General features: G+C 53.5%; 1 protein-coding gene across 1 annotated transcript; it reads left to right on the top strand.

Annotated features, from left to right (window-relative positions):
* Positions 1 to 5286: 5286 nt before the first annotated feature.
* On the top strand, positions 5287 to 10555 carry FOXF2 (forkhead box F2; the record flags this gene model as incomplete). The annotated part of the gene is given in 4 exon segments (XM_080340593.1): positions 5287 to 5321; positions 5323 to 5383; positions 5386 to 6484; positions 10389 to 10555. Coding segments are annotated over 4 exon segments (1362 nt in total).
* Between the last annotated feature and the right edge of the window lie 1158 nt (positions 10556 to 11713).

Genomic DNA, 11713 nt, shown 5'->3' with positions numbered 1-11713 from the left:
GTGTTCAGATCTCGGGCCAAGCCGTATTTGCCCTGCTTGGCGGCTGTCAGCGGGGTATGCGGAGCAGGATTAGGGGGTGGCTTTTCCTACAGCATTGCAGAGACACGATGAATGCCATGACAAGGGCTGCCACTAATATATTTACACTGTCGCTGCTGGCTTTTGCGCGACCTTCACCGAGATGTGGTGGGGGGGATCGGATCCAACACCCACCTCTTTTGCAGGGGTTCCTCGGAGGTCTGCACAAGCCAGCGGCATGACTGCTTACCGGGAGCGCGGCGGACCCTCTACCTGCCCGGAGCCTCCTGCTCCGCTGCCGGCACCCGGCCGCCCGCACTGCGCGGGTACCTCGCCTCGTCTCTGATCTCGAAACATCCCGCTTCTTATTTTACTCCGCGTCTGTCACGTTTTATTTACACCGACAGAGGATGCTCGGAAACAAAAGAGTATTTTTTTTTTTTTTTACGTCAAAGATGTTTTATATTTTTGGAAGGGTTGTGTTTCCTTTTAGAGAGGTGACCTATATCCTGACCGCTGTAGGGGGTTTATTTTGATGCTCCGGGAAGTTCAGTTGAAGCTGTGCAGAGCTGGGAGGGGATAAAATCTTTAACATTGTCATCTGGCATAGGAAGAGCAAAGTCTACCCACACAAACACTTGGTGGAAGTACTCAGGGGGATGACACTTACAAAACTGACGTTATTATTATACGTGGAGCGTGTCTTTGTGCAGGTTAAATCGCCGCGATGTCCGCGCAGCTCCGTCGGGCTGTTGAAACACCCAAGGTATCTGCAAGGCAGCCAGGTCTCCTTCATTAGTCGCAGCCCCTGATTTATCCCACATCTGGGGATCCCCTTCCTCCTGTGTCCCCCCAACACGGGACCGCGTGGAAAGCATCGAGGGGCGCATGGGACGGGCAGCCCGCTGTTTCCCGGGTAGACCACCCTCGATACCCCCGGCAGACCCCCGCGGCTAGGTGTATGTCGCCTTTGATAAACCATAGGCTTGGCGAGTTTCGACAGAGAGTGGGCACCTCAGGCTGACCGAGTTTCTTTCTGACATGGCCCCCGTGCAGTGACAAGGACGGGATAGGGTGCAGGGGATAGAGGCAGTCTTCGGGGAGCTGGGGGGGAGGCGGGTCAATACGGCAACAAAATCTTAGCCTGTAAGTACCCTCCCGGAAAGTCTAAAAGCTGAGAAACGCCTTTGAGCCCGCTGAAGAGACCAAGAGCTTGGGAAAGAAGAACCTGTCCAAATCGGGGAAATGGGGGCAGGGAATATCTTTGCTCCCCCGGTGTTCAGTGGTCGCGCTTCCGTTCCATGGGATCCTCCGGCCCTTCGGGCCCGCGGAGTCCCGGTTCCCTGCGGGATGCTCCTGGGAACCAAGGTCCTGCGTGTACAGTGTGGAAGGGTTGGGTGGTGTCTTTTCTCCCACCTGCTGAGACAGATTTCTCCCTGAAAAACTCTTCACCAAAGGAAAATAGCTTCTGATCCTCGGATGACTTATCGTCCACACTTTGGTTTTTGCCTTTCTCTCCTTCCCTGGGCACTGAACAAAGCTGCCCCGGACAGGAGAGTTGTGTCCCGGGGAGGAAAGGGAAAGGTGCAGCCCTACTATCATGGAGGTGTCTTGCCCTAGGCCTAGCTCCCTCCACACCTAGGCAGTGTGGAAAAATTTCCCAAGGTATCTTCACGGGTAGCCAGCCAAACTCATGTGGCAATGCCCCAGGTAACTCCCTGCAAAATGCTATGAGAGAGGTGCCCGTTCTGTACAGGGAGCATGCTTGGTAGTGCTTTTGGGGTAGGGCTGCTTTTTTTCCCCACAAGGAAAAGTAGGCCTCTGCATTTGTGCTCAATGTCCTTGTCTACCCTTGGGATGGGAGGTGTCTCAACCCCTCAGATGCCACGATCCTTTCACCTTTGTCTCGAGAGAAAGAGATCGACTCTTTAACAGGAGATGGAAAGAAGGGTCCTGATGGCAGCTTTCAGGCAGACTTCTATAAAAAGAATCACGTCTGCTACCCACTGTGTGAGCAAAGGAAAAAAAAAATAGACGAGGGGAGTCGAAAAAAAAAAGCGGAAAAACTCCAAACAAACATCAGGATCACACGGCTACTGCCAGAGGTCCCGAGAAGTCAAGAGGTCCCGGGAGCAGCACAAAGGACGGGGCAGGACCGCTCCGAGTCCCTTCCCATCCCGGCCTTTCTGCTCCCTCCGCCGTGGCGGAGCTGCACCTCCCCCAACCCCCGGGCGGTCACCCCGGGCCGCCGGGGCCTTCAGGGCCATCGGGACCGGCTGCCGGGCGCTCTGCTGCGGCTGCTCGGCTCCTCCATCTCGTTAAAATGCCCGCATACCCCTCATGCGGAAAGGGATCTCTGTCAGCCGTTGTAGATCGAGATCTAAATCCAGGCACCCTGAAACTGACAGTTGGAGAAAAATCCTCCAGGGCTTAAGGAAACGCACTTTTACAATACTGGAGGGATTTGTTTAAGTTTCAGTCTCGGCTTTAATTGAAAAAACGCTTCTCATCTGCAGGACCTCAGAGGAGAGGAAAGAGCCTGAAGCACGCAGTTAAAAAAGGGAGGAAAGGAACAGAAAAAGAACAAAAAGGAAGGGGAGAGAAAAAAACAAAACAAAACACCAAAACTCCAAGATAACCGTAAACACTTATCTTTCATATTTGTCTCCCATTTTCTTAACTGGTTTAGTTTAACTTATTTCATTTAGACGACGAAGAAGAGAAGACTGTTATGAACATGAAACTGAAACCGCAATAATGAAGAGATTTCCTAGAATAAAAACGATGATTATAGAACAACATCTGAGTAACCAAATCTGCCAAAAAGTTTAATTTCCGTATACTCTGGTAAAACAAACCAGTTGTGCTCCAAAGCTGGGATCAGCTCAGAAATGGATACACCGATTAAAATAAACATTTCCACCCAACAGCAAATGCACTTCTGTTTAATCACGGGCACTTCAAACCATCTTTTAAAGTCTTGGTACCATGTCTTGGAGACTTCTTAATGCCATGTTTCAAACAAGCGTCTGTTGCGAAGGGGACATTGCTAACAGGTAGAAGGCGGCTGACTGAATGTGTTACCCCGATTCTCGTTGTGTCAAGTTGCAAATGAAGCAGCATTCGCCTCTCTGCCGTAGTGCTGCCATGCCTGGCTTTGCTTCATTGTCTGTCCTGCATCGCACCGCGCAGAAACGAACGACACCTTCGTATAGTGCGATATCTGTGTTGGGAGTAAATACCTTTTCCCACTCGACTAATACTAATGATCAAAAAGAGTTATCTGAAACGGAGTTAGATTAGAGTCGTTTTCAGACATCTTCCCTCCTCCCTCTCATTTAATACATTTAGCCTCCTGACGATCACCGAAATGAGTTGGGCATGTCACCCGAGGGTGACATTTAGACAGATGTTCCGTGGCGGAAGGCGATAAAGGACGCTGGCTCACCGATCTAGAGCAGGGAAGGATGTTTATATATAAAGCCACGGATATTTTTAAAAAATATTCCGAATAGGTCGTTGCAGGGAGATCAGGAATGGCACGTGGGCCTCTCTCCCCCTCCAGGGAAAAAAGAAAAAGAAAAAAAAAAAAAAAAGAGAGATAAATAGATACATATAGTTTGGGGGGCTTTCTTGCTTTTGTTTTGTTGTTGTTGTTTTTTGGGATGGGGAAAAAATAAATCGATGCCTCAGGAAAGGTAAACACTGCCTATGGACTAGGTGATCATTTATTCTATTAAAAATATGTAGTAAACATTGCTGGGCTCGGTACTGTTTTTCTTAGTTGATCCTCAGGTACAATCAAGTCGTTTTCGGACACATTCCCATGTATGTAGCAGCGGTGATCTGGAGGAAGCTGTCGACGCCTGTTCAGTTAATTTAGGTTTTCTTTGTCTAATTACTGTGGAGCTTAGGGAAAAGGAGCCGGGCTCGGGGCAGTAAACTGACACTTGGGCTCTGTGTGTGGTATCCAGGCAGAGTTTGATGGAAAAAGCCTGCTACCACTCAACTGCAGGTCACTGTCTGGGACCAGCCCCACCCCCTCCCTGCCCGTACCCACCAGCAAGCTCTCAGCGCGGAGCTGCGCAGGAGACAGACGGACACGCGGACACACACACACACAGCGCTGCAGGCACACTGACACGGCGTCCAGCTCTGCTCGCGGTCGTCCCACCCCCCCCGCCTTTGGTCCAGCATCCCTGTTTGCTCTGCCTCTCGTCCTGCCGCCGTCCTCCCTCCGTCTCCAGTTCGATCCTGGAGCCTCCTCCATCATCTGGGAGCAGGCCTGTGTCTCCGCCGGCCCCTCTCCTCCCTGCCCCCTCCGGCGCCCCGTTTCCTCCGGCAAACGGCGTTTGCCAGCACGCGTGATCCACCCACTACACCGGAGGACCTCCCCGGCGGGACGGAGGGAGGGTGCATCCCTGGTCCTCAGACTCGACCCCTGTCGTCCTATAAAATTAGTTGCATTTTATACGGGGGTGTGGGATGGCAAATGATAGAGAGAAGTTTTAAAACCCAGAGGTCTGGCAGGCTTTGAGGAGCAGCAGACGCTGCTGCCTGGGACTCCGCAGTGTGGGCCACCCTCTCACACACACCCACGCCGGCACCCAGTGGCATTAGTGCCCGTGTGCCCCAGGGCTTAGAGGCGGAACAGCTTCTCCACTAGCCCCTTGGCCGTGCCAGGGAGCGGAGGGCAGACGGGTGCCTGCGTGGCCGGGAGAGCCCCGAGGAAGCGGCAAACGGTGTCACTGAGTGCTGAGAGTCCGGCGGCGAGAGTAAGCCGGGGATGGTGCGGCGGCAGCAGTGGCAGCAGCAGGAGCGCCTCCTGCCCAGATGACGGGTGGAGAGAGCCCAGCTGGAAAGGGGGTGGTCTTTCTGTCTTCCCCCTCTCGCTCCCCCTCTGACTCTCTGTATCTCTGTTAATTTCTCGGCCGGATTCAGAGGGGTCTGCGGGGAAAGAAAAAAAAAAAAAGAGCAAGATTCAAGGAACCGATAGGCAGCCACTGTATGCCTTTGCGCAAGAAAAAAAGTGTATATGAAAGAATAACAGCGCGGAAGAGATTGGAAGGGGGGGCTCTTGTGCTTCCTCCCCTTGCCGGATTAGGCAGCGGGATGTTCCCCAGGTGGGGGGCAGAGGAGGAAGCGGAGCGGCGCTGAGCGGAGCCTCCACGGGTGGGGGCCGGGCCGGGGCCGGGCCGGTCCATCCCGCCCAGTGCCTGGCTCCGACGGAAAGCGGAGGAGCCATTGCGCAAGGGACCGCGAAGAAGGATGCGCAGGGCGCTGCCGCCGCCCCGCCGCCGCCCGCCGCACTGAGGAGGTGCCCGAAGGACAGCAGCTCCCACCGCCACCCCGCTCTCCCCCTGCGGGGCACCCCCCGCCCCGGTACCCACCCCGCCTGGCTCCCCCCCTTCCCTCCCAGCCTCACCCCACCCTACCCCATTCCCCTCCCTCCGCCAGATGACCACCGAGAGCGGCCAGCAGCGGCTGGAGCCCCCCGTCCCTCTCCGCTCCTGCAGCCCGGCTCCCGGAGCTCTCCAGATGAGCCGGCCGCCCTCCTCCGCCCTGGAGACCTCCACCTCCTCTTCCTCCACTTCCACCTCCTCCTCCTCCTCGGCAGCGGCGGCGTCCTCCAAGAGCAAGAAGGCCAGTTCTGGGCTGCGGAGGCCCGAGAAACCCCCCTACTCCTACATCGCCCTCATCGTCATGGCCATCCAGAGCTCGCCCTCCAAGCGCCTGACACTCAGCGAGATCTACCAGTTCTTGCAGGCCCGTTTCCCCTTCTTCCGCGGCTCTTACCAGGGCTGGAAGAACTCCGTGCGCCACAACCTCTCCCTCAACGAATGCTTCATCAAGCTGCCCAAGGGCCTGGGCCGCCCGGGCAAGGGCCACTACTGGACCATCGACCCGGCCAGCGAGTTCATGTTCGAGGAGGGCTCCTTCCGACGGCGGCCCCGCGGCTTCAGGAGGAAATGCCAGGCGCTGAAGCCCATGTACCGCATGATGAACGGGCTGGGCTTCGGCGCCTCCATCCTCCCGCAGGGCTTCGACTTCCAGGCGCCCCCCGCATCCCTCGCCTGCCACTCCAACGGCTACAACCTCGACATGATGCCCAACGCCATGGCCAGCGGCTACGAGGGACTCAGTGGCGGCCACCACGTCCCGCACATGTCGCCCAACCCAGGCTCGACTTACATGGCCAGCTGCCCTGTGACTGCCAATGGGGACTACGGTCCCGACAGCAGCAGCAGCCCCGTGCCCTCCTCGCCGGCCATGGCGAGCGCCATCGAGTGCCACTCGCCCTACACGAGCCCTTCGGCCCACTGGACAGCCTCGGGGGCTTCTCCCTACATAAAGCAGCAGGGCCTCCCAGCCGCCAACGCCGCCTCCTCCGGCATCCACTCCAGTGTGCCCTCCTACTCCTTGGAGCAGGGCTACCTGCACCAGAGCCCCCGCGACGACCTCTCAGGTAGGGACCCGGTGGGGCGGCAGGGAGCGCGACGCTGGTGGGGCTTTCTTCGGCGACGAGGTTTTCGCGCGGGGGAGCCCTGACCTCCACGAGCAGGAAAAAGAGGGATATTGTCTGCGAGAGGGAGAAAAATATGCGTGGGTTGGAGCTATTCTGTTTTGGGACAGGGGGTATGTCTTGGGGGGCTGTGAGTAGGACCGCGAGCATCCCTCCTTCTTGCCCAGAACCAAGAAGGAGCGCTCCAAGGAGAGACAGGCTCCTTCCCGGCTTCGTCCCGACTCGCACGTCCCTGCCGGTGCCAGCGACATGTGCGCCGTGGCGGGACGGGGGGCAAGATCCGCCGCACCGGGCGGCGGCTTGGCTTAGCGGGGAGCGCCGCCAGGCATTGCCGCCGCCTCGGTAAACCGCGGTCCGCGGAGACGCGTCGCAAGAGTGATCAAAAAAAGGCGTTAAATATTATCCCCTAAGGTCTGCGGGGAAAAAAACAAAACAAAACAAAACAAAAACAAAAACAAAAAAAACCACAAAGCCACGAAACTGCTTATCTTGAAAAATGCTAGAGAGATTAAAGCAGATCCAGTGTATTTCTGCAACCGGAGGAAAAAAAATTTCTGGTCTCTGTCTCCCACCCCCCCGCCCCTCCCGGCCGGTGATTACAGACAATGTCTGCTTAGAAAAATCCGAGCACAAAAATGGGTAAAAGATGTTGGGCTCTTACGGGGAAATTTTCCAAATAGCCCTTTTAAACGTGGGTCCCGGAGGTTAAGCAAACAAAGACAGTCTGGGCTGGACCACACCGAAGAGGATTTTAGCCTGACTTAACCCCTATGAGAGCGGGGTCTTGTTCAATTTTATGGGAATTTCAACAAGTAACAAATACAGGCGACCCTCAGCTCTCAGTCCCCTCCCGCCCCCTCCTTGGGCGCCTGTCAATCACTCCCCTGTCCCTCTGCGAGTCGCGCAGCCTGCCCCGGCCTCCCCACAGCCTGCTGCCGCCGCAGAGCGGGCGAGCTGGGAGCCCAGCCGCTGGGGAAGCCGCTTTGCCATTACTGAAGAAGGGACTTGGGGTGTCAGGGAAGAACAAGCGGTTGCAAATTTTCCTGCCTTAAAACAAAAAACAAACAAAACCCACCGCCTAAATAGCCCTGATGTGATGCCTGGGAAGTGACGGCCCGCTGAGAAGTGGCAGCTGCGGAGCGGGTCGCTGTCTTGCCGGCGTTTAGGCGCAGAGAGGGCTGGGGAAAGCGGTGCGTCCCCACAAGGGCTGCTCCGTGCCCACGGAGTTTAGGGTTAAACTCACTTTTCGGAGATTCAGATAATCTTTCCACTTGGTTTTGCGGGCCGGAGACAGAGGCCGGCGGGTTTAAAAGGGCATCCCCCGCCAAAATAGGTACCTTTACCGTTAGGAAGTTCTGCTTTGCTTTGTTGTTATTGCTGTTGTTATTTGAGGCTTTTTTTGCTTGTTTGTTTTCTTTTTCTTTCTTTTGGATTTTTTCTCTGTTTACTTTGCTCCTTGAGGGCGCCGCGGCCTGCAGCTCGGGGCCCACGAGGCCATGCGTGGCGCGGGAGTGGGGCTGGTCCGGGCAGCGTGTCTGGGAGGCAGCTGCACCCTTCTCCTGACAGAAACGCGAGTGGCAAAGGCGATTCCTGGAAGAGAAATTTTCATCTGAAAGCAACCCGAGAAAAGCTCTTCGAAACAAAAAGCAGGAGAGAAGGGTTCTGGTCCACCTGAAGCCTCCGCTGCGGTTTCCGAGGATGAGGGCATTTAAACCCGAATTATTTCTGTTCAAGGACAGATATATACCCAGACAGACAGATGGACGCTTTCTTAATGCCGAGGCCGAGCGTCTGTTTCCAACAGCTCAGATTTAATGCCATTTTGCAAAACTACATTTCTCCGCTTATTTTCTAGAGCTTCACGATCTGAGCCCAGGACTTTAGTGGAAGCCATACCCATTCCTTGGTTAACTAAAAAAAAATACAACCTTTTACTTTTGTGCATGGGTCCAATTCTCATTCGTGTAAAATCTCTGTGGCACGACCGCTTTAGTAGACTGAAAGGAGATGGAGGAAACCAATTCGAGCTCCTTCATTCGTAATTATTACCAGCAATAATCTTTCTCCTCCTTTCCCCACAAAAGGAGTAGCAAGTGAATTTGACCTTTCCCTTTCTGTTAGTTAAATGCAAAGCAAATTCGGTGGCAACCGCTTTTGATCGGTCAATAATCCTCTAATCATGACAGCGACAGGGCGGACTTAAAACCTTGAATTTGCATCAGACCCAAGAAAAAGAAAGGAAAAAATTGGAAACAGGAGGCTCGGTTGTGCTAAAAGGATTTTGAAGCTGGGGAGTGGGGGGAGCTAGATTTTTTTCGCACACTATTAAATCCTGCTAAATGATTGAATCAGGATTGTAATAAAGTGCCCCGGTTTATGGCGAGCATACCAGCAGGGTTATTAGAAAGCCGAGGAAATCCAGCGAAATAATCACTTTTATAAAGTGAGCTCTGCGGGGTGAAGGAGGGGACAGCGCCGGAGGACACGGGCCCTGCGCGCCGCCTGCGCAGCCCCGCGGGCCACAGCCGAAGGGGTCGGCTCCGCTACCCTGGGGAAACCGGGGACCTTTCCCTCCTTTTTTTTTTTTTTTTTCTTTTCTTTTCTTTTTTTTTTCCCTCCGCCCCCTCACTCTTCTCCTCTTTCTTTTGCTGCATTTTTTTTTAATTGAATCTGAGTCAGATTTGACAGGATCCCGCTAGCCGAGTTTGACATCCACGCATCAAATTAAATCCCTCTCTGGCTCTATCCTGCAGGCCTTGTTCGGGCTCCCCTCCCCAGCGGATCCAGTAGGAACCCTGCCAGACTGAAGATCCCAGCATGGCCCTCCGGCGCGGGTTGGAAGGGAGGGTCGTTCTTTCACGCGGCCCTTGGACCTAAAAGCTGTTTTAGGCTGTGGGAAATTAAAATAGGAATTTGCGAGGTCGTTTACATGTCGGTGCCGCGGATGTACTTCGCTTCTTGTTGTTGATGAACCCTAGGGTGTCCTCGGTCTGTATCTCACGTTTGTGAACGCATACCCGCGTACAGACGTGCGCACTCGTACACACATATACATCAATAAATACACTAGTCAGCACACAGTTGGATCGTGATTAGAATTCAGCCTGCAGCCGTTCAAGTCAAAAGCAAAAACGTCCCAGAGACGGGATGTTGGGAGGATGGGCGGGGTGGGGAGCGCTGGAGACGAGGGAGCAAAGATGGGAATCAGATTCAAATAGCTGCGGCGCATCCAGAAAAACACTCCAGTCGCATCCTCCCCTCGCACACACGCACTCTTTCATCTACCCCACGACAGAAGCTGACCTAACCCCGTATGCCGCCAAACAGGCAGGGGGGCAGGCAGCAGTGTATGTGTGCCCACACGGGAGGGGTGCCCTGCGATATGTGTGCGCTCGGGATGCGGCCACGCGTGTGTCCGTGGGCATCCGCCTCCATCTGCTGTCCTCTCCCCAGCCTGTCTGCCACACGGTTGTGTAGTTTGTAACGTCCTTGCAGAGCGGGCACGGGATGCTCGTACAAGCACGGGTACGGCGCCGAGCCCACATGGTGACGATGAGGCACGCAGGGGATCCACTTTCCCTTCTCGCTCGGGTCGGTGGGACTCGCCGCTCTGTCTGCCCTGCAAGTGCGGCAGGCTATGCGCCGTCGGAGCATCCAGTCCACTGTCAGGAAAGCCAGAGAGGAGCTCCCAAACTTTGCAGGAGGAAACCCAGACGAGGAGAAATTAAGTCTTGTGTCAGTCCTGCTATAGGCATCCTCTCCTCTGCGGGTGAGGGAGAACGGGCTGCTCCGCCCGGGCAGAGCTACTGGACTTCTAAGCATCTCTTGTTACTTCCTTCTCTTGCAGTGGGATTGCCTCGCTACCAGCATCACCCCTCTCCAGTGTGTGACAGGAAAGATTTTGTCCTCAATTTTAATGGCATTTCTTCGTTTCACCCTTCCGCTAGTGGATCTTACTACCACCATCACCACCATCAAAGCGTCTGTCAAGACATCAAGCCCTGCGTGATGTGAAGGCAGTGCCCCAACAGAGACAATCAGGTGGCATAGAACAGAGTCGAGGTATAGACGGACCCACGCCGATTAAATATAATGTGCACTCTGATAGCATTGATAGTACACGAGTCACTTAGCAAAATTACCTAAGGAAGCAGTGTTTTCGGTCCCCCTCCACCCCTTGAAGGACACGTACAGCCGATAGAACGGTCCAAAGCTCTTCCTAAAAGAAAAATACCTTATGTAATGTGTTGGCTTAGGTGGGACGTAAGTGTCCTTATGTCAGGTCTGACCACCTTAATAATAAACCTCCTTTCTGTGATGTCCTAAAGAATCGAGCTTTGAGAAAGGGAACAATTCCATATATTTTATACGAGAAAGTGGTTTTGAATAGGAAAAATAAATCTCCTAGCTCAGCACCTGCGAAGACTCCCCTTTCCGTTGCTGTGTTAGCGGGAAATTTACTATTTTTTTCTCTATTCTCCTTTTTCCTTTCCTTAAGCCCCACCAAGGACACTTTGTATGGAATTCAGCACCGACCAATTGATATTATTAAACCAGTATGGTTTAGCCTTTTCGTGTATAGACTTTAAGAAGAGTTCATTCTTTTTTGTTTTGTTTTGTTTTGTTTTTCAGTATTGCAGCAATACAATGTTTTGGTTTTTATTTTTACAAAAGTTGTTTTCTACCACAGTATTTTTTAAAGAAATATTTTAAATAAATCTCGTGTATACTCACACACTATTGCTTTAAAAGGAGAATATATTTGCACTTATGTATACTTTTTACAGTTTGTCAAAATACTTTGATGTACAAATTTTTTTTTTTTCAATAAAATGTATATAAATGACCATGCACTGGATAGGCACTTATTTTCCCTCAGTTCCTTGTGGGAAAACACTTCGATCCTAGGATCCGAGATTGTTCAAGCTGCAACCCCAAATCCTTCAGCCACTGGAGGCAGAGGAGAGGAGAGATCAGTTGACCCGAGGGGGCCAGTGCCGTGGTCTCTGCACTGCACCCCCTCCCCCACTTCCTATCCTACTTTTCCCCGCTGCTGGATAGACTTTGAAATAACCGGGAGAGTGGACACAAAAGCATCTGGAGCCAGACTGCCTACTTCTGTCTTGGAGGGCTCCTCGGGGTCCCAAACCCCCTCCCCACTGTTTAAGGACT

This window comes from Nesoenas mayeri, assembly GCF_963082525.1.
Source record: "Nesoenas mayeri genome assembly, chromosome: 2".
NCBI classification, from domain to species: domain Eukaryota; kingdom Metazoa; phylum Chordata; class Aves; order Columbiformes; family Columbidae; genus Nesoenas; species Nesoenas mayeri.
Note: the sequence above shows the minus strand (reverse complement) of the source record. Positions and strands in the feature narration are given on the sequence as shown.